The sequence below is a fragment of the Bos indicus x Bos taurus genome, chromosome 19, assembly GCF_003369695.1.
Source record: "Bos indicus x Bos taurus breed Angus x Brahman F1 hybrid chromosome 19, Bos_hybrid_MaternalHap_v2.0, whole genome shotgun sequence".
Taxonomy (NCBI): Eukaryota; Metazoa; Chordata; class Mammalia; order Artiodactyla; family Bovidae; genus Bos; species Bos indicus x Bos taurus.
The window spans coordinates 25,296,802-25,316,875 of record NC_040094.1 but is presented as its reverse complement, the minus strand read 5'-3'; the positions used below and the strand labels follow the sequence as shown (position 1 = coordinate 25,316,875).

The 20,074-nt window shown below is 53.3% G+C and overlaps 1 protein-coding gene across 1 annotated transcript in view; it reads left to right on the top strand.

Moving 5' to 3' along the window:
* Positions 1–20,074, top strand: part of TRPV3 (transient receptor potential cation channel subfamily V member 3) — a 34,754-nt gene that overhangs the window by 2,597 nt on the left and 12,083 nt on the right. The window contains exons 2-11 of the mRNA XM_027518058.1: positions 1,311–1,431; positions 6,136–6,240; positions 6,366–6,452; positions 7,241–7,395; positions 8,183–8,359; positions 11,083–11,223; positions 13,536–13,816; positions 17,086–17,262; positions 18,189–18,347; positions 19,066–19,167. Coding sequence (XP_027373859.1) covers positions 1,311–1,431; positions 6,136–6,240; positions 6,366–6,452; positions 7,241–7,395; positions 8,183–8,359; positions 11,083–11,223; positions 13,536–13,816; positions 17,086–17,262; positions 18,189–18,347; positions 19,066–19,167 — 1,505 coding nt within the window. The remainder of the gene's footprint in view (positions 1–1,310; positions 1,432–6,135; positions 6,241–6,365; positions 6,453–7,240; positions 7,396–8,182; positions 8,360–11,082; positions 11,224–13,535; positions 13,817–17,085; positions 17,263–18,188; positions 18,348–19,065; positions 19,168–20,074) is intronic.

Sequence of the window (20,074 nt, the reverse complement as noted above, 5' to 3'; positions counted from 1 at the left end):
CCGCCCCTTCCTCTAGGGCCAGCCCACCATCCCAGCTGGCTGGCCCCGGCGGCAGCCTCCTCCTGGCCTCTGGTCTCCTCCATCTCCCTCCTATCCACACAGCCCTTTCCCCTGTCCGCCCCTTCCTCTAGGGCCAGCCCACCACCCCAGCTTGCTGGCCCCGGCGGCAGCCTCCTCCTGGCCTCTGGTCTCCTCCCTCTCCCTCGTGCTGTCTCCTATAGGACCCAGATCCCTCTCATGTCCCCCCTGCCCTCAGGCTCAGCCAACTCCTGCTGCTGTTCCAGGCCCAACATGCTCTTGAGCCTCTTACTGCCCAGGGATCCAGTCACACCAGCTCCTTGTTCCTTGCTGAACTTTCTTGACCCCTGGTCTTTGCTCAGGCTATCCCCTCTGCCTGGACAGGCCTCCCCATCCACACAGAAACCTCTAAGTTCCTTTCAGTTTTCTTGGAAGACGTAGCAGTTCCTCTTTCCTGTACTCCCTCCAGCCCAACATAGGGTCCAGCCCATATGAGCATCAGTGAGACAGGTCTGTGCTGAGCGGGGTGAGGCTCAGCTGCTCCCTCCAATGGGCAGATAGCCACTAGGCTGGTTACACTCAGCTTTGGGGAGGGGAGAAAGATGACCTGTGTGTTAGCAGGAGAGCACCGGGGGTGTGAGAAATTAAAAAACCAGAGAGAGCTGGGCTGTATTACTAGGAGCATAGTGTCTAGAACAAAGGAGGTGACAGTCCTGCTCTGTCAAGGAGCATTCTGAACACAGATCCTGAGACACTTAAAAAGCAGAGTTAATTCTCAGGAATCTACCTGGAGATGGGTGGGGCTGGGGCAGATGACTGGAGAGAAGTCAAGGGCATGGTGGTCTCTACCTGGAAGCGCTGATGGGCTCTCCTAGGACTCCCAGGAGCAGGGGTGCTGAAGCAGGGATCAAGAGAAACTGCAGGGACCATCTATACACAGTTGTGTTAGTCACTCAGTCGTGTCTGACTGTTTGTGACCCCATGGACTGTAGCCCACCAGGCTCCTCCGTCTATGGGATTTCCCAGGCAAGAATACTAGATTGGGTTGCCATGCCCTTCTCCAGGGCACCTTCCTGACCCAGGGATCGAACCCAGGTCTCCTGCACTGCAGGCAGACTCTTTACCATCTGAGCCACCAGGGATGTCAACCTTATGCAGGGTTGGCAGCCTGGAAAGATAGAAGGAGAATTCCATCCTAGGGAGTATGAGCAGGGGCCACATGGTCTGAAAACCCCCCTGAAGCTCCTCCGTGTCCCCTCAACCTGAGCATCTGCACTGCAATTGTGTTCCAGCCATGAAAGCCCACCCCAAGGAGATGGTGCCCCTCACGGGCAGAAGAGCCACCATCCCCTTTGTGAACCCTGCCATCATGCAGGAGAAGAGGCCATCTGAGATCACCCCCACCAAAAAGAGGTAGGGCCAGTAGATGTGGGCCTGGGTGCTGCGGTGAGAGGCATGGGAGGGGCCTGGCGCCCACTTTCAGGGAGCACTTGCTGGGGGTGGACCTGAGACGCCATTCTTATCTCACCTTGGGTGGCCCGGTGCCCAGCCAGGTATAAGTGGGGATGTATGTGTGTGGAGCGGGGAGCCCTGCATACTCTGGGGCTGAGCTGGAGAGGTCAGTACGACTGGAGGGACTGGGGCACTGAGGCAGAAACATTCAGAAAGGTTTCTGGGGAGGCAGGGAGTTGCTGGAAGTCATCTTGAGACAAGGCGCTGAAAAGTGGGTGGAAATTCCAGGTTAGCAGGGGCTCCCTCCTGGGTACACTTTCCATGTCCCCTGGGGGGATTTCATAGCCACTGGGTGCCCAGCCAGGTAATTCAAGCTCTCCAACTCCACCTGTGTAAGGGGGGCACCAGTCCATAGAGTGATGGTTAATTGCAGTTGTGCCAACAAGGTGCTTGGCACCAAACTTGTTGGCCCCGATGGTGTTTTATTGCCTTGAACTTTGTCTTTCTTGTTGTTATTGTCATTGTCACTCCCCAGGGCCCCTGGGAATGGGGCAGGGCCGGGACAGTTATGACCACTCCCAGGTGAGGACGCGGGGGAGGTGGGAGCAGAGAAAGTACTTCTCTGGGGTCACAGCTGGCCCTGGAGCTGACCCCATTGCAGTCCCCCTGCCCCCTCAGCTGATTTGGTGCCCTTCAGCCTGAGTAGTGGCTCTAGTAAAGAATCTGCTTGCAATGGGGGAGACCTGGGTTTGATCCCGGGGTTAGGAAGATCCCCTGGAGGAGGGCATGGCAACCCACTCCAGTATTTTTGCCTGGAGAATCCCATGGGCAGAGGAGCCTGGTGGGTTACAGTCCATGGGGTTGCAGAGTCAGACACGACTGAGTGACTGACTCTCTCACTTTCAACCTGAGCGCCCTCCCTCACCCCAGCTGTGCTTCCCTTGGCCCCGGGTGGGCCCTGGTCTAGCTTGGCCCGTTTGCCCCGCCTCCTTTACTCCGTCCCAGGCCTGTTTTAGGCCGAGGTGAGCTTGGTGCTTTCCCTTCTGTTGGTTCGAGTGATAATTGCTGAGGTCTTTCGAGCACCAGGCCCAGGGCTGGGCCCAGGCTGGGGAGATTGGGACACGAGAGAAAGAACACCCACCTCTGCTCACAGTCTGGATGGTGAGGGGGCCCCCAGGGAGAATTCGGGGAGTGGCCTGGAGAGAGGGTGGTCTGGGCCTGAGGAGGGGAGGGTTGTTCTGATTCTGTGGGTACTTTGTAGAAGAGCTGGTATTACTGTGGATGATGGCAGGTAGACAGGAAGGGAAAGAGCATTCCAGGCAGGGCTTGGGGCAGGAACCAGTGAGGAGTCCCATGTGGCTAAAATGTTGGGTGGGTGGGGGAGATGAACCCCTCTGAGGCTGGGTCTTGGCTGTCAGTTGAGATTGGATATCTTGGGGGAAGTGGGGAGCTATGGAGGGCTTTTGTGTGAGAGGGAGGGCATGGCGAGGTTTGCATTGTGGAAATGATACTCTTGGAGAAGGAAATGGCAACCCACTCCAGTATTCTTGCCTAGAGAATCCTGTGGACGGAGGAGCCTGGTGGGCTGCTGTCCGTAGGGTCACACAGAGTCGGACACAACTGAAGCGATTTAGCATGCATGCATGCGTTAGAGAAGGAAATGGCAACCCACTTCAGTATTCTTGCCTGGAGAATCCCAGGGAGAGAGGAGCCTGGTGGGCTGCCATCTATGGGGTCGCACAGAGTCAGACGTGACTGAAGCAACTTAGCAGCAGCAGCAATGATACTCTGGGTGATCTGTGTGGATGATGGATCAGAGGGGAGTCTGTTGTGATTGTTGCCCCAGTGATAGGTGGTTAGCCTGGTGGTGAGGCATGGAGAAGCAGGCAGGGATCAAAGAGGTATTAGCATCATGGAGTCTGAAGTATCGACTATAGGAGGGGAGGGCAAAGGAGGACGGAGAGACATTTTCAGTTCTGATGGGGGGATCCGGATGGATGACAGGGCTGTCTCTGACATCAGCACTTCAGAGGAGCAGGAGCAAGGTCAGGAGGAAAGAGCCAAGTTCAGGTGTGAAATGCTGGCTGAGAGGTACTAGAGGCACACACAGGTGGAAGCTCCAATCTGGAGCATAAGAGAGAAGACTGGGTGGACATGGAGATCAGACAGGTGTCAGAGGCCTGTGGGGGAAGCCTGTTTCTGGAGAGGCTTGCCTGAGTAGGAGCAGAGATACCTGCGTGGTTTTTTTTTTTCCTCATGGCAAGTGGGATCTTAGTACCCCCATCAGGGATCAAACACCCATTCCCTGCATTAAGCATAGTCTTAACCCCTGGTCCTCCAGGCCAGTCCTAGAGCAGCGATAACTTTGAAGCTTCCTGCCTCCCGTCCCCCTTCCCTCCCCTCTCACTTTCCCAGGGGAGGTTTGGACCTCAGAAGGACTGAGGACAGCGTTCTAGGAAAATCCCAGGTTCTTCGTGCAGTCAGGCTGCCCTTCTGGGCCCAGCCTGGCTCATGAACTTAGTTCCAGGCTCAGCTCTGCCCATGACCCCTGCCCAGCCAAGGGCCTGGGGTGAGGTGTGACCTTGGTCTTCCAAATAGGTGATCCCTTCTCCTTCCCAAGGCTTTTTGAGGGCCCTCACGTGCCTACTTCTCCCCAGACCCCAAAGATTTAGGCATCTCCCTCAGAACTGAGTATAGGACTCAGGTTTACAAAGAAAAAGAAAATTAAATATTATACATAAATAAAGATGGCAGCTCTGACTGCTAAGGAAATATGTACTAACAGTTAAATTGGAGGCACCAAAAACTCCAGATTTGAGAGAAATTTTTGGACCTGGAGCTTTTCCTGAAGCATCATGCCCCTCTCTGTGAGAGGCTGCTGGGGTTCCTGTCCCCTGGGCCTTGCCTTACCCAGGGACACAGGCACAGGACAAAGGCTATAGAGGGCCCTGAAGCTCAGAGCCCTTGGGCTCTCCATGGGACAAAGTAACAGAGAGTCCTCCCCAGCCCAGGGGTTGCCTAGGGATCGTTCTCTGCCTTCAGAGGAATAGAAATGCAGGAGAAATGATGCAGGGCTGTCTGCCTGCCTGTGTTAACGGCATGTGGGTGGTGGCTCCTTTTGGGCTGGGTCAAAGATAGGAGTAAACAAAGAGCAGCTGCTGCGGGTCAGGAGCCAGGATGTCACCTGGCCAAGACCTTGACGTCTGCTCATGCTGGTGGGTGAGATACGGCATGTGCAGCGGCAGGCAGGGCAGGTGTGGGACAGGCCGTCCCAGGAGTTAGCTCCTGACCCACAACTGGGTCCTTTGCAGCTCAACTCTCGTTACCCTCCTTCCCGACACTGAAGACCTTTCTCAGTCACAGCCTTCAGCTTCCTGTTGAGGGAAGCAACCTCCCACAGTTTACAGTTTAGGGTTATGTTGGTTTGTTTCCTTATTGGTCTCTCCATCTGTCCACCTGTTTACCAGCCAAGTATTCATTCCTCATCCATCCATCCATCCATCCATCCATTCATCCTTCCAAACTATCCATCATCTACCTACCTATTCAACCATCCACTCATCTGTCCAACCAGTCATTTTTTTTTTCAACTCATTTATCTTTCACCTATCCATCCTTACACTCATCCATTGTTAGGTCTTCTGAGTATCACGATCAGGGTTGTGTTCTAGAGACTTAGGATGCTGCAACTGTAGTTCCCGCCACTGAAGAACTTACAGATGAAAGACAGTGTGTTGTTGTCTAGAGCAAGGAAAGCAATGGCTTCCCTGTGCTATAACCTGGTCTCTTCTTACCAGCCCACTGCGACAGGAGCTTTGCAAGGGGAGGCATTTTTGTCTACTTGTTCACCACAGTGTTCCCCAGCTCCTAAAATAGTGCTTGGCAGATTGTATGTGTAAATGTTTGTTAGTAAATGCACTACTGAGCCCAGAGAGGTAGGGTGGGATGGAGGAAGGGCAGGGGTTGGACCAACTGGGGAAAGAGCTGCTGGTGTGAGAGTCGTCCGGCTCTGCCTGGAGACAGTCAGCACATCTCAGCCAGGATGTTTTGGGGCTGAGCTGCTAGCAGATGTGTCTTCAGTCGCTGGGTCAGAGCTGCCGTAGTGGCATGGGGACAACTTTGGGATGATAGTTCTGGGGGACTGCAGGGGTGCAGAGGAAGGTGATCGATCGCACAGGGTGATCGCTGATGCCCATTTCAGCTGGACGGTCCATAAGGAGACAGCTCTGGAGCAGCGTTGCTCCTGAGTCCAGGCCTTAGGGAGCATCTAGCCCAGTATCTCTAGGGGAGGACACTTGACCCAGAGAAAGTGAGTGACTACCTGGGGCCACACAATAGGAGAGGCAGAGGAAGCCTAGAAGCCTGGCCTTAGGCTCTCAACTAGGGGTTTGCTCCTCTCTTTTGGAAGAATGATTTGATTTTAGGTCAAGTCGGAGGGGCTTTTGATGGGCAGGAGACAGGAAGGTGGGGCCCAATGTATGAGTGAGCCCTGCCCTCACCTCGCTTATGCCTCATTTCTGGACTAGCTCTGGGCCTTCCAGGCTTGTCTGGGCCTAACCGGGAGTGAGCACTCAGCGAGGTGGGCACCCTTGCAGCGGGGCTGCAGGACACACAGGTGAACAAGCCCTGCCCAGCTCTAATGGGCTTGTTTGGGTGTCCCTCCAGTGCACACTTCTTCCTGGAGATAGAAGGGTTTGAGCCCAACCCCACGGTTGCCAAGACCTCTCCCCCCATCTTCTCTAAGCCCATGGACTCCAACATCCGGCAATGGTGAGTACTCCAGCCCTTGGCCTCAGAGGGTAGGCAGGGACTTGCCCTGGGCCACACAGCCGGGCCTGGCTGTGGCATGCTACCATTGTCCATTTAAAAACTTGTCCCTCCCCACTCCTCTCCAGTGTCTCTGGCAACTGTGATGACATGGATTCCCCACAATCTCCTCAGGATGATGTGACAGAGACCCCGTCCAATCCCAACAGTCCCAGGTGAGCCGGGGCCTCCCCTCCTCCCACTGTGCCCCCAGGCAGTGCTAGAGGGGCCAGGCACCAGGACCCTGCAGAAGAGAGAAAGAGGCCGCTACTGCTGGGCCCAATGTCTGGGCCCAATGTCTGGGCCCAATGTCTGGGCCCATGGCAGTGGCCTGTAGGTCATTTTTGGGGGGAAGGGAAGGAGTATTACATTTTATAAAAGTAATATCCATTCATCATAAAACACCGGAATAACAGCACGCAATAGAATGAGAACTTAATGCAATGCCATATACTTAAACTAAAAATACATGCATGCAACCATCAAACATCAGTGTGTGTTTTACAAGAACACACACACAGAGAAGGATTATGCAGCAGTGTGTTACTACAGCTGCCTATTTCGAGTGTGGGGGTGGGGAGAGAGATATTTGAATATATTAAAAATATTCAAACAACACAAAATATGAAGGTGCAGTTTCTCTTCCTGTGATCTCGTGCTTTCGAGGTCTTCACGATGAACGGTTAGGTACGAATCTTTCCTGATCATTACAATGTGGAACCAGAGATATAGTTTGCTAAAACGTGATTGCCTTTGGATTAGAAGCGGAGCAGCACACGAATCCCCCCACCCCCTCCCCCAGCACTAAGGGAGGGGACGTCAGGCATTGTGAAGGGCAGATGTAAATACTGGTGCAGCGCCCTGTGGGCAGAGCCTGTGGGCACAGTGGCTCTGTTGGAGGAAGGTGAGACCCTGGGGAGGGGCGATGCACACGTTGTGAGCTGGAAACATTTTCTGGCCTCAGTGCAAACCTGGCCAAGGAAGAGCAAAGGCGCAAAAAGAAGCGGCTGAAGAAACGCATCTTTACGGCGGTGTCGGAGGGCTGCGTGGAGGAGCTGCTGGAGCTGCTGGGGGAGCTGCAGGAGCTTTGCAAGCGGCGCCACAGCCTGGACGTGCCTGGTCAGTGCCCGCCCGTGGCCCAGGGCTTAGGGCTGGGGCTCCTGCTCAGCCCCTGCCGTCCACCTCCCTCTCTCCCCCACCACTTGCCCTGACTTCCAGCCTTAAATGCTGGGCTGGCGACTTCGAACCTAATTCTGAGGGCAGTGGGGAGCCACGGAAGGGCTTAGACAGGTTGTGATCATGGTCTGGCTACTCGGCGGAGGATGGGGGTAAATCTGGAGAAGGCCGCTGTTCAGGCAGAGCTGGAACCCCAGCAGCAGGCCTGGGAGACAGAGAACAGCTCTTCGTGGACTCCAAGACCTGAGGAGTGAATCCAGGGTGGTGCCACTTGGACTTGGGAGACTTGGTGGCTGATGGGGCCTGAGCCATCTTGAGGACCAGGGAAGTAGCGAGTTAAAGGCAGGTGGCTAGCTCCATGTGTAAGCAACCAGGGTGAGGGGTGGTGGGCTTGAGATTTCTGAGGTGGACAATGGGAAGTCAGGCAGTGGGTGGGACTGCCCCCTGCCAGGGAGATGGTACAGAAGGCCATGAGCAAAAGGTCTCTGATAAGACTTTGGGTAACTCACCTGGGAGGAAGGGCCAGCCAGGGTGCTGGAGGAGGAAGAACTGGACAGGAAAGAGGGAGGGGAGGAGCTTGGGGCAGGGAGCTTGGCGGAGGGACTGGGCAGGGTCTTGCGGTCTGGGGCTGCAGCCCCCACAATCCAGTCTCCCCTCCTCCGGGCTGGGCGGTCCCAGGGCAGCCGGGGCCCCACTGTACTGTGGCTCCATCCTGCCCTCCTGCCTGCAGACTTCCTCATGCACAAGCTGACAGCCTTGGACACGGGGAAGACCTGCCTGATGAAGGCCTTGTTAAACATCAACCCCAACACCAAGGAGATCGTGCGGATCCTTCTCGCCTTTGCTGAGGAAAATGACATCCTAGACAGGTTCATCAATGCCGAGTACACGGAGGAGGCCTATGAAGGTACTTGCCTGTGGGGGGCAGGGGAGCGGGAATCATGCCACACACAAGCAGTGCTGTCTCTGAAGCCCAAAGCACTTAACATGGTGCCCAGCACCTTCCTTCATTCTACAAACAATCTGAAGCACTGACCATGTGCCAGGCAGTGCTTTTGGCCCCAGAACACAGGATTGAATAAGACCAGATTGAAGCTTCTTGGCTCTAAATAAGGTAATTTCAAAACTGATGGAAATCTCTATGAAAAGGAAAGTTTAAAAAAAAAAAAAAAAACCAGAAAAGATAATGTCATCAAGAGTGATTGGGCATGGGCAACTTTAGTGTGGGTGGTCAGAGGGCACCCGAAGCTGGCATGATAAGGCTCCAGGACAAGGCAAGAGCGAAAGCCCAAGACAGGACTGAACTTGACACAGCTGAGTGATGGCAAGAAGGCTGGAGATGAGGTTAGAGAACTGGGCAGGGCTAGCACATGGCAACTGGTAGTATTGTCATCATCATTATTTTTTTCAAAAAAATATGTCATAGGCACCATGTCTAAAATATAAGACACTCCATTTAAAAAAATATTTATTTTTATTGTTCCTGGTCTTAGTTGCAGCACATGGGAAATTTAGTTGTGGCATGTGAGATCTTTAGTTGTGGTCTATGTGGGATCTAGTTCCCCCACCAAGGATTGAACCCAGGCCCCCCTGCACTGGGAGCATGAAGTCTTAGCCACTGGACTACTGGGGAAGTCAAATCACCATTAGCATTATTACAGCCCCATGTGGGTCTTGGTTTTATGGCTTCTGTCTGAGGTGGGCTGGAGAGGGGGCAGTGAGACCAAACGTGGGATGTTTCCTGCTCAGGAAATCCATTGTGGATTATCAGTAAGGTGTGTCTTTGATTTTTTGGAGTCAATAAACATCCTGTTAGGATCTTATGATATGCTTGTGACACAAATGACTGGCCCAAGAATAACTTGATGTCATTTTGCTGATATGTCATGAGTGCTAAACATGTCAGCTTTTTGCAGGTGGGAATCTTGCTTGGGAATTTATTTTTCTCATGGGATAAAGTAAGTTTATTTATGTGTATCTATTTATGTATATATATATTATTACTATTATTGGTTTTGGCCAGTCTGGTGGGTGAAAAGTGTTAAATCATTAAGTTCAAAATTTCCTCTTCCTGATTACCACTGATTCCAAATATCTTTCATTTTCTGTATTGGCTGTGTGTGTTTTCTTCCCTGTGAGGTGCTTGTTAATAATCTTTTCTCAGTTTTCTTTTAGGCTTCTTGTCTTTTTATTGATTTGTAGCAGCTCTTAATCCATTATGGACTCTTAAAAACACATTGCCTCTTTTATTCATCTCAAATATTTCCTGCAGTCTATCACTTGTTTCAGTTTCTTTAAGATGTCTTTTGAAACACAGAAATGTGTTTAATTTTTATGCAAGCAAGTGTGTTTAATTTTTATGTAAGCAAATATATTGTTTTTTTTCTTTATGGTTTCTGCATTTTGGATTTTGCTTAAGGTTTTCCCTGCAAAAAGTCGCAATATTGTAAATTGTCTTCCAATTAAAATAAATAAATTAAAAGTTTAGTTTACAAACAATTTACTGGTTTTTTAAAACTCTTAGTTTTTTAATCCACCAGGCTTAATTTTTATGTATGGCATGATTACAGCTCTTTGGAAAATGCTATTTCTGGTAGAAAGTTCTGAGACCTCCCTACCCCCCAGGCTTCCAGTCCCCTCTGTCTGGAGGTTCTCTAGGCTCCACCAACAAGGTCAATGTCCCCCTGCTCCCTCCCTGCTTCTTCTCCCCTGTTCTCTTTCTTAGTCATCAGGGCACTGTGCACCCAGCACCCAGGCTAGAGGCACGCCTCCTCCAAACCCCACAGACCATCCTGAGGACTCTTCCTCCTAAGGATCTTTGGGTGCACTGGATGGACAGCTCTTCACATGTCTGGGCTCCTTTTTACACATCTTCCAATTTTGCAGCCAGAGTGATCTGAAACACATATGTACAAACCCCCAAACTTCGGTCATGTCACTTCTCTGCTTCAGTGCCTTTATGCCTTCCTGTAGCCTTTAAGATAAAGTTCTGATCTCTTTTTTTTAAAAAAAAATATGTAATATTTACCTATTTGACTGCCCCAGGTCTTAGTTGTAGCATTTGGGATCTAGTCCCTTGACCAGGGGTTAAACCCAGGCCCCCTGCACTGGTAGCATGGAGTCAGCCACCAGACCACTGGTGAAGTCCCTGAAGTTCTAACCTCTTATCCTGAGTTAGGAGGCTTTGAGTTGGCCCCATCCAGCCTGGCTACACTTTCATGATCCCAGCTGAGAGGCCACTTCTGGGAAGCACCCCAGTCCTCCAGGTTGTGTTAAGAGCACCTCTGGGTACCACAGCCCCTGTACTTCCCCCATCGTAGCACTAAATTCTCAGGGAGACTGTGAGCTTCCAGAGGACCAGAATTAAAACTGTAGCCCTGTCCCGTTGTGTTCCCGTTGGAGCACAGAACAGATGCTCCAAGGATAATCCTTGCTTCCAGGCAAGACAGAATGAAGCAAAGAATGAAGTTGGGACTCTTGGTAGCTGGGCGACGCCGACCAGACAGGCAGCTAGTATTTCTCAATGATCCATGGAGGGTACAGAGGCTAGAGAAAGGAACGGCCACAGAGCGCGTGGTACCCCGGGTCCCAGCAGCTGAGCGCCCCTCACCCACCCCGACCGGTCCACAGGGCAGACGGCGCTCAACATCGCCATAGAGCGGCGGCAAGGAGATATCACCGCGGCGCTCATCGCGGCTGGGGCGGACGTCAACGCCCACGCCAAGGGGGTCTTCTTCAACCCCAAGTACCAGCACGAAGGCTTCTACTTCGGTGGGTGCGCCCCCGCCCGGGTTGGGGTCCAGGGTCTTGGGTCCGGGATCCGGGGTTCGGGATGGGGCAGAGGGCGGGGCGGGGCTCCTTCCCTGAGAAAGGCGCTAGCAGACTGAGCGCTGGAGACCCCACTGCCAGCCTCTGCCTGCTGGGTTGTGTGGGAGAACCCTGGAGGACAGAGCTGTGACCAGGGAGGCGGCAGGGGCTGATGTATCCGAATGGGACCACCAGGCTGGACCAGAGAGGAAGCAGCGGAGTAGTGGGGAAGATGGGGGAGCCTGCATTCCAGAAGTGTCCCCTGGGGGTCTTAGAGGGGACATAGGCATTCACCTGAGCAGCCCTCTGCAGGGAACCAGGACCCGGAGGGAGGGCAAGAAGAGAACCCAGTTTAAACCCTAGTTGATGGGAGAGGAGACAGGTTCTGAGAAAGGAAATGACTTGTCCCTGTGTAGCAAGGAGCTAATGTAGGCGTTCAGGCTGCCAGCTCTTGCCTCTGTTCCCTATATCTAGTGCCTCTCAGGACTGCAACAGGGAGGAAAAAGTGAGAAGATGAAAATTCCCTGGCTAACACTCTAGGGAGTCCAAAAACAATTGGGGTTAGGCTGTGTTGCGTTAAGTCCTTCAGTCGTGTCCAACCCTCTGTGACCCATGGACCATAGCCCGCCAGGCTCCTCTGTCCATGGAATTCTCTAGGCAAAAATACTGGAGTGAGTAGCCATTCCCTTCTCCAAGGGATCTTCCCAACCCAGGGATGGAACCTGGGTCTCCAGCATTGCAGGCAGATTCTCTACCATCTGAGCCATCAGGGAAGCCTTATCCCAGATGAAAAATAAAAATTTTAATATATGTAATTTAGATGCAATGAAGTTACTCATTTTAATGTAGAGTTCTGTTCATTTCCACAAATGCATACAGTTATGTAACCACCACTATGATCAGGACAGGGAACAAAGAGCTTCATCCCACCAAAAAATTTCCAAGTACAACTTTGTAGTTAACGCCTCTTCCTAGAAGGCCCTGATTGATGGCCATGGATCCGTTTTCTCTTCTGGGTGTTTTTTGTTATTATTACTGTTTTTAACCTGCAGGACTAGTTAGCCTACAGGACTAGATGGGTCTGGGCAGCCTCTGGTCTGACCTGGCTGGGAAACCTTCGTCCGGTGGGGTGAGGAGAGGGGACAGGATGGAGACTGGCAGGGAAACAGCATAAGACTCGATGTCCAGCCCTGATTCTGTCCCCCCCTTTGATGTGTGACCATCTGTAAGTCACTTGCCTTCTCTTTTCTCAGTAAATATTTGTCATTTACTATATACACCAGGCATTGTTCTAGGTATTTGAAATATATCTGTGAACAGAACCAAGATCTCTACCCTCATGAAACTTCCATTCTAGATGGAAGAGAGCCCATCAATAATAAACATGATAACTAAGAATGTTATGTAATAGGTTAGAAAATAATAAGTGCTGTTGAAAAAAAAGTAAAGCAAGGGGAGGGCTTCCCAGGTGGCTCAGTGGTAAAGAATCCACCTGCCAATGCAGGAGATGCAGGTTCAATCCCTGGAGAAGATCCCCTGGAGGAGGACATGGCAACCCATTCCAGTATTCTTGCCTGGAGAATCCTATGGACAGAGGAGCCTGGCGGGCTACAGTCCATGCTGTCTAGAAGAGTCGGACATGACTGAGCACGGCATAGCAAAGCAAAGCAAGGGAAGGCGATCAGGAGTTCTGGGGCAGGAAGGCAGTGGGTTTCAATTTTAACAGGGCAGTTAGGGTGATTCTTTGAACAGGTGATGTTTGAGCAAAGACTCAGAGGTAGTGAGGGAGGAAGTGATGCAGCAGAAGGAACAGCACACCTGGCAGAGGGAACAGAATGTGCAAAGGCCCTGAAGTAGAAAAACACCTGTGTGTGCTGGGGAGGGGGCGGGGAAAGGAAGAAGCCTTTGTGGCTGGAGGGGAGTGAGTAAGGAGGGAGTGGAGGAGATGATGTCAGAAGGTGTAGAGCCTTGTAAGCTGTTGTTGGAACCTGAACTTTAGCTCTGGGTGAGGCAAGCCTTTTGTGTTAACAGGATCAGTCTGGCTGCTGTGCTGAGGATAGGATTGGAGGGCCAGGGTGGTAGCAGGGAGACCCATTAGGAGGTTGAAGCAATGATCCAACTTCAGTCTCCCACTCCCACTGAGATGGTCAGGAGAAGGCCCAGTCCTAGACCTTGGCGATCACCGTGATCGAAGGTCTGGATCTGAGATCTTGACTAAGATCCAAGTCAAGATCTGGCCCAGGAGAGAACCGAGCCCCTGTGCCCCGCTCCCCTAGGCGAGACACCCCTGGCCCTGGCAGCCTGTACCAACCAGCCCGAGATTGTGCAGATGCTGATGGAGAACGAGCAGACGGACATCACCTCGCAGGACTCACGGGGAAACAACATCCTCCATGCCCTGGTGACCGTGGCCGAGGACTTCAAGACGCAGAACGACTTCGTCAAGCGCATGTACGACATGATCCTGCTGAGGAGCCGCACCTGGGAGCTGGAGACCACACGCAACAATGACGGCCTCACGCCCCTGCAGCTGGCCGCCAAGATGGGCAAGGCCGAGGTGGGTGAGGTGGGGGCAGGCGGGAGGGCACCAGGCACAGCCCCCCGGGGGCCCTTCTGTGGCTAAGCACACAGAGCCTTGCTTGGCCAGGCAGCTCGTGGGCCCACCCTCAGGACTTCAGGCCCTGACACTCTGGGTTTCTGTCTCCTGTCCTGGGACCCTGTTGCCTGGGCCAGGGTGGAGGAGCCTTAGGGCTGCAGTGATGTAAGCTCTGTGGCCGAGGATTCCTGTGTGGCAAGGTACTCAGCGGAGGCTGAGTGTCTGACCCTCAGAGCCTTCAGTCTCTTGTGAGGACAGGAGGCCCAGAATGTCTGCTCTGGATATAGAGCCAATGTGCTGCTTCTCCCCAACTCTGGGGAGATCCCAGGCTGTCTGTCAGGTTGAAACATGGAGCCAAGTCCCCAGTGGAGGATGCGGTGGCTGGTGGCCATTTGCGCCCTTGAGATGTGGGCCAAGAAACTCAGGTTAACTGGGAGCCTTGGTGAAGACTCAGCTGGGGAGGGCTTTCATCTCTCCAAGTGGCTGGAGCCGTGGCTTGGTCTGATTTCAAGGGCAGGACTCAGGTTGGGGCTGGGGTCATAGCAGAGCCTCTTCTGCCTTCATATCTTGAGCCCTGGGAGGGGACCAAGGCTCTGAGGAGGCTGCAAGGGGGTGCTGCTTGGGGGTGGGAGTGAGGTGGGGGAGAAGCTGTTGAGCAGCCCTGGTGGCACAGCTGTGCCAGCCTCAGGGCCGCTGCTGAGGGAGGCGCTGCCCTGAGGGCCTTGGGTCCCGTCCCAGTGCTCAGGGCTGGTGCCCACAAGGGACCTTTTCATTCTCTGCGGGAGCAGGGGGGAGGAAGAACAGCTTGGATAAAGGAGCAATTGTGTGTGTGCCTGCCTCCCCGGTCTCCTGCCCACCCCAAGGACACAGCTTCCTGGGGGCTTTGAGGAGGGTCACATTGTGGTTGCCAAGTTGGAACTTTCTCCAAGGACCGCTGTGGCATATGAGGTCCCTGGGGAGCCCAAGATGAAGCTTCCTGCATGCAGTCTGGCTCCATGACCCCCTGGTTCCCTGAAGGAAAATATGCCCTCCCCGTACCCCAACCACGCCTTGTCAGTCTTGGGGAATCCCCCGCACCCTTCCCACTTCCCTTCTCTCCTTCACTCACTGTTCTTTGGACGTCTTTCTGGATGCTGCTCAAGTTGGTCACTGCTGGGAATAGAGATGCCTAGGACATGCTTAGGACACAGTCCCTGTCCTTGGATTCTTCTAGGCTGGGGTGCAGGAAGGGGAGATGTGCCCTGGCCCCAGAAGCTCCCTGCCTGGTCTGTAGAGATGTGAGAGATGTGGGATGACATGGGAATCCCATTAGGTCACGTGAGATCAGGGCCCTGACATTGTCTTCCCCATCAGGACTCTCTTCCTGGGCCTTGGGTTGGTGCCCCAGGAAGTCCTGCCACATCTTACGGTTCCCAGGGCTCATTTTGGGGAACTAGTAAACTCTCCATCTTGCCTGGACTTTGGGACCATCCAGGAAGCTTTACAACATGCAGATGACTGGGTGTCCCCACCCTTAGAGATCTGGATTGAATTAGTCAGTGGTGTGGGAATTTTAAATTGACCTAGTAACTCTAACATTCAGCAGAGAGCGAGGCTAGCTGACCTAGGTTTCACGAATCTCTCTGAAAAAGCCTGGTGGTTTCTTGTGTGTTAGTTGCTCAGTCATATCTGACTCTGCAACCCTGTGGACTGTAGCCCACCAGGCTCTCTGTCCATGGAATTCTCCAGGCAAGAATACTGGAGTGGGTAGCCATACCCTTCTTTGGGTATACCCTTTAGCCATACCCTTTTCCCGATCCAGGGATCGAATCTCCTGGATTGCAGGCAGATTCTTTTACTGTCACACCACTTCCACTGGTGGCTCAGAGGTTAAAGCGTCTGCCTCCAATGTGGGAGACCTGGGTTCGATCCCTGGGTTAGATCCCTGGGTCGGGAAGATTCCCTGGAGAAGGAAATGGCAACCCACTCCAGTATTCTTGCCTGGAGAATCCCATGGTCGGAGGAGCCAGGTAGGCTACAGTCCATGGGGTTGCAAAGAGTCGGACATGACTGAGCGACTTCACTTTCACTTTCTTTTACTGTCTGAGCCACCAGGGAAGCCCTGGTGCTTCTTAATTTTTCAAAAAAATTTAATATTTTAATCTTCTTTTGACTGTGCCATGTGGTATGTGGGATCTTAGTTCCCTGACCAGGGATCAAACTGTCATGAGAGTGCACGTTCCTTGGTTCTTTGTCTTGTCACAACAAAAATTTGGAGTGATGGACATTATAGCCCCCTTGGCATGTCACAGCTCTTGGGTCTTGGATAGACTGTGTTATAGCTCTCAGGTCTCGAAAGGACCATGTTATAGCTTTTGTTAGACAAATCAGTGCTACAGCTCAGTGTTACAGCTCTATTTTATTTAGAAGATAGCAGGAAAATCCGTCTCTGAGGCACGAGGGCACGTCGATCCAAAGATGCGAGGAGAAGAGCGCCCCAGCGCACGGGAGAGAGAGAGAGCTAGCTTTGGTTCCTCTTTTTATATGTTTATCTCTCCCTGGGCCTGTTGTATGTAAATTGGGCCAGCCAAGAGTGTTGTTTGTTTTACCTGAGGTCCTCACTCCGGTCCTCGGACCTTCTTTTGTTCTGTTTTCACGGGCTTTTCCCTTCTTTGTCTTTTAGCCACCGCCATTTTGGACTCCTTTTTCCTATTCTACCTGCCTAGCAAAACCCATGCCCCTGTGTTGGAAGCTCAGAGTCTTAAACACTAGATTGCCCAGGAATTCCCAAGGCTGGTGTCTTGCACCAGTCCCTGACTGGCCAGGGCAGTGAGCCTCAATTGGCAGGGTCTTGACTGAGAGTGGGATGTGAAAGCTGGAGAAACTTCTAACTCAAGCTCAGGTCAAACAGAAATTACTTCTCAAAATGGTCAGTTCCTAGATTCTTCCCTGAACAGACTCCCCAGCCGGTGGAAGGATCTGTGAGCTGATTGTGCAACTCTCTAAAGTGTGCAAAGGGCCTTCACCCCTTTGTCTCTGGTATTCACAGTCTCTGGTGCAATGCACAGGTCAGCAAGCTTTGTACTCATTCCACAGATAAAGCGGGGCCCAGGGGTCACAGTAACAGGCGCTCGGCCAGGCTCTCGTGGGAGACTCTTCCCAGGCCCTGTCTGTTGTGGGGGTGGAGGGCCAAGCTGTGCTGGCCCGAGCCCTGTCCACTGGCTGACAGTTGTTCCTCTTCCTGTCCCCAGATCCTGAAGTACATTCTCAGCCGTGAGATCAAGGACAAGCGGCTTCGGAGCCTGTCCAGGAAGTTCACCGACTGGGCGTACGGGCCTGTGTCATCCTCGCTGTACGACCTCACCAACGTGGACACCACGACCGACAACTCCGTGCTGGAGATCATCGTCTACAACACCAACATTGACGTGGGTCTCCCAGCTGGGCTGGGGGGAGACAGGAGGCGGCAGGCTGGGCCTTAGGCCAGGGGCCCTGGGAGACCCCGTTCTACTTGCTGGATGTGTCTGCCACCCCTGTTCCTTAGCCTCAGTGGGTGGGGCAGGTGCTGGGGACACCTGTTCCCAGCTGACCCTGTGGAAGGGTCTCCTGGCCCCATAATCCTGGATGGGGTGGGGGTGGGGGTGTAGATCTTCTCCATCTTGTTTCCCCCCAACTCCTCTTATTGGTTCCTTATGGCTGAGCTTAGAATCCCCTCATCCCCAAACCCGGCCTCAAATGGGGGTCAGGGAGTGTACCGTTGGAGCAGTCAGGGAGGTCTTTCTGGAGGAGGCAAGGCAGGGAGGTCAGTGAAGCTGAAGAAGAAAAGAAAGGATCAGCTCAGGGGGAAGTTTTTGGCTCTTGGGGGAACAGAGGCAACACATCTTTTATATTTTACCAGGACTCGTGCCTCCCAGAGCATGCCTTGCTTGGGGTCTCCCTGGCCTCTCACAGCAGCCTGACTGGTAGGGCAGGGATTGAAATCAGTTTTTATGGAAGAGGACAGTGAGGCCCAGAAAGGGTCAAGGGTTTTCCAAGGGTCACACAGTGAAGGGGGGCCCAGGCGGGGCCAGAACCCCAGTCGTGGCCCTGGCCCCACTTCTGGCCCTCACTCCCCACTGTGCATCTGATCCTCTTGCCAAAAGCACCAGGCTCCTGTGGTGTTTGGCTATGCCTGGTTGCACTGGGGCCTCAGGAGCTGGAAATTACCCTCCCAACACTTCCAGCCAAACCAGTTCATTGGCCCCTTCTGCCGGGGGCACTGCTGACTCAGAGTTCCCTTTGAAATGAGGGCCCTTTGAAAATGGTCCCTCCCTCCCTCTCATCTCCATGGTGACCGGTGCTGTTCTATCCCCAGAACCGGCACGAGATGTTGACCCTGGAGCCCCTGCACACGCTGCTGCATATGAAGTGGAAGAAGTTCGCCAAGTACATGTTCTTCCTGTCCTTCTGCTTCTATTTCTTCTACAACATCACCCTGACCCTCGTCTCTTACTACCGCCCCCGCGAGGAGGAGGTACGTTGGGCCCCTTGAAGTGGGGGATGAGGTGGTTAGAGCTGCAGGAGATGGGATCCACCCCACGTGCATATGGGGAAACTGAGGCCCAGAGAAGCCAAGAGATTTGCGTGGGGTCCCCTGATTGTCACGCTTTACAGTGTCTTGGACATGGAATACGTCTCTAGCCCTGAGTGGAGCTCAACCCCAGGTGCTTAGTCCCAGGCGGACCCCTGCGGAGGAGCGCTCAGGGAATTAGGAGCCCCAGGCCTGGCCCAGGCTCCAGGTCTCAATCTGGAGCCGATTGGGTGTTTCGGCTGTGGGAGGAAACGCGAGGAGGTGGAGGTCACTTGGAGAAGCTTTCCCACCAATCTGGGACTCAGTTTCCTGTCCAGTCACATGAGGCACAGAGTCTTGGCTTTGACTGTGTGGTGGGGCTCTGTGAGTGTCTGGATACAGATGGGACAGACAAATGCCAAGAGGTATGAGGAAGTTGTTAGCATGGATTGAATCATGCTTCTCACCGTAGAATCCTGGGTTCCTACCGCAGGTGGGGTAGGCAGGGGCTGGGGGCTGCCCTTCCTGCACTGGCTCTTACAGAGAACGGGCTTCATGCTGGCCTCTGGTCCAGCTCGAGGGCCCGGCATGCGTATGTGCACGGTCGCCCCAGGGTGGATGCTACCCCTGCCTTCCTCACTCCGCACCCCGCACCTATCCATTCCTCTCCCTTCCTCCGTAGGCCCTGCCACACCCCTTGGCCCTCACGCACAAGATGGGGTGGCTGCAGCTCTTAGGAAGGATGTTTGTGCTCATCTGGGCCATGTTCATTTCTGTGAAAGAGGTGAGTGGGTCACTGAACCCTCCTGGTCTGGCCTGCGAGGCAGGCGGGGGGCAGCAAGCTCTGTCTGCTACTGCTGCTGGGGGACTGTGGGACCCGTTTCCTGTTTAATTTTAGATTTACATAAATAAGCAGGCTTATCCTACCTACTTCATGTATCCATCCCTCCATCCATCTGTCCATCTCTCTGCCATTTATCTACACTCCCAGCCACTCAGTGTCCCTCCCGTCTTCCCCTCCCCTCCATCCATCCACCCAATCACCTGCCATCTCTCATCCACCCAACTGCTCATCCATCCATTCAGACACCCACTTATTGTCCTTCAGTCCTTCATCCAACTGTCTTTCCATCTGTTTGTCAGTTGATCCATTCATCCATCCAGGTGATGAATCAGCAGGTGTATTCTGAACACCTTCAACCTGTGGGGCCCTGGGGGGAGCTAATAGGGATGAGGGAGTCTGCCCTCTTTGAGGTCATAGTCTGGTAGGAATTTGAGATGGACACAGATATCAAGACTGTAAGATAGACTGTGAAAAGGGCCTGATGTTGGGGTCAGACCCATGTTCAGAAGACAGGTGACTTTTATTTGGGGATGGGGGAGGTTAGGAAGGCTGGAAGGTAGAGATGTTACCAGCTGTGGTAGGGTGGGGTTGGCATGAGGACTCTGGGGAGAAGGCATTACAGGGCAGATGTGGGGAGCAGTGTACAAAGGCTCAGAGGCTGGGAGGCCAGGCCATATTTGGGGAATGGCAGGCAACTGTGTGGCCCTGCTGCTTTGTGGGTTCTGGAGTGATGATGGGGATGACAGTAAGAGACGCAAGAAGACTGGGGGGAGCATCCACTCTTACCCTGAGGTTGTCTCTGTCCCCCGGGCACCAGTCCCTTTCCATATCCCTCACTTGGGCTCTG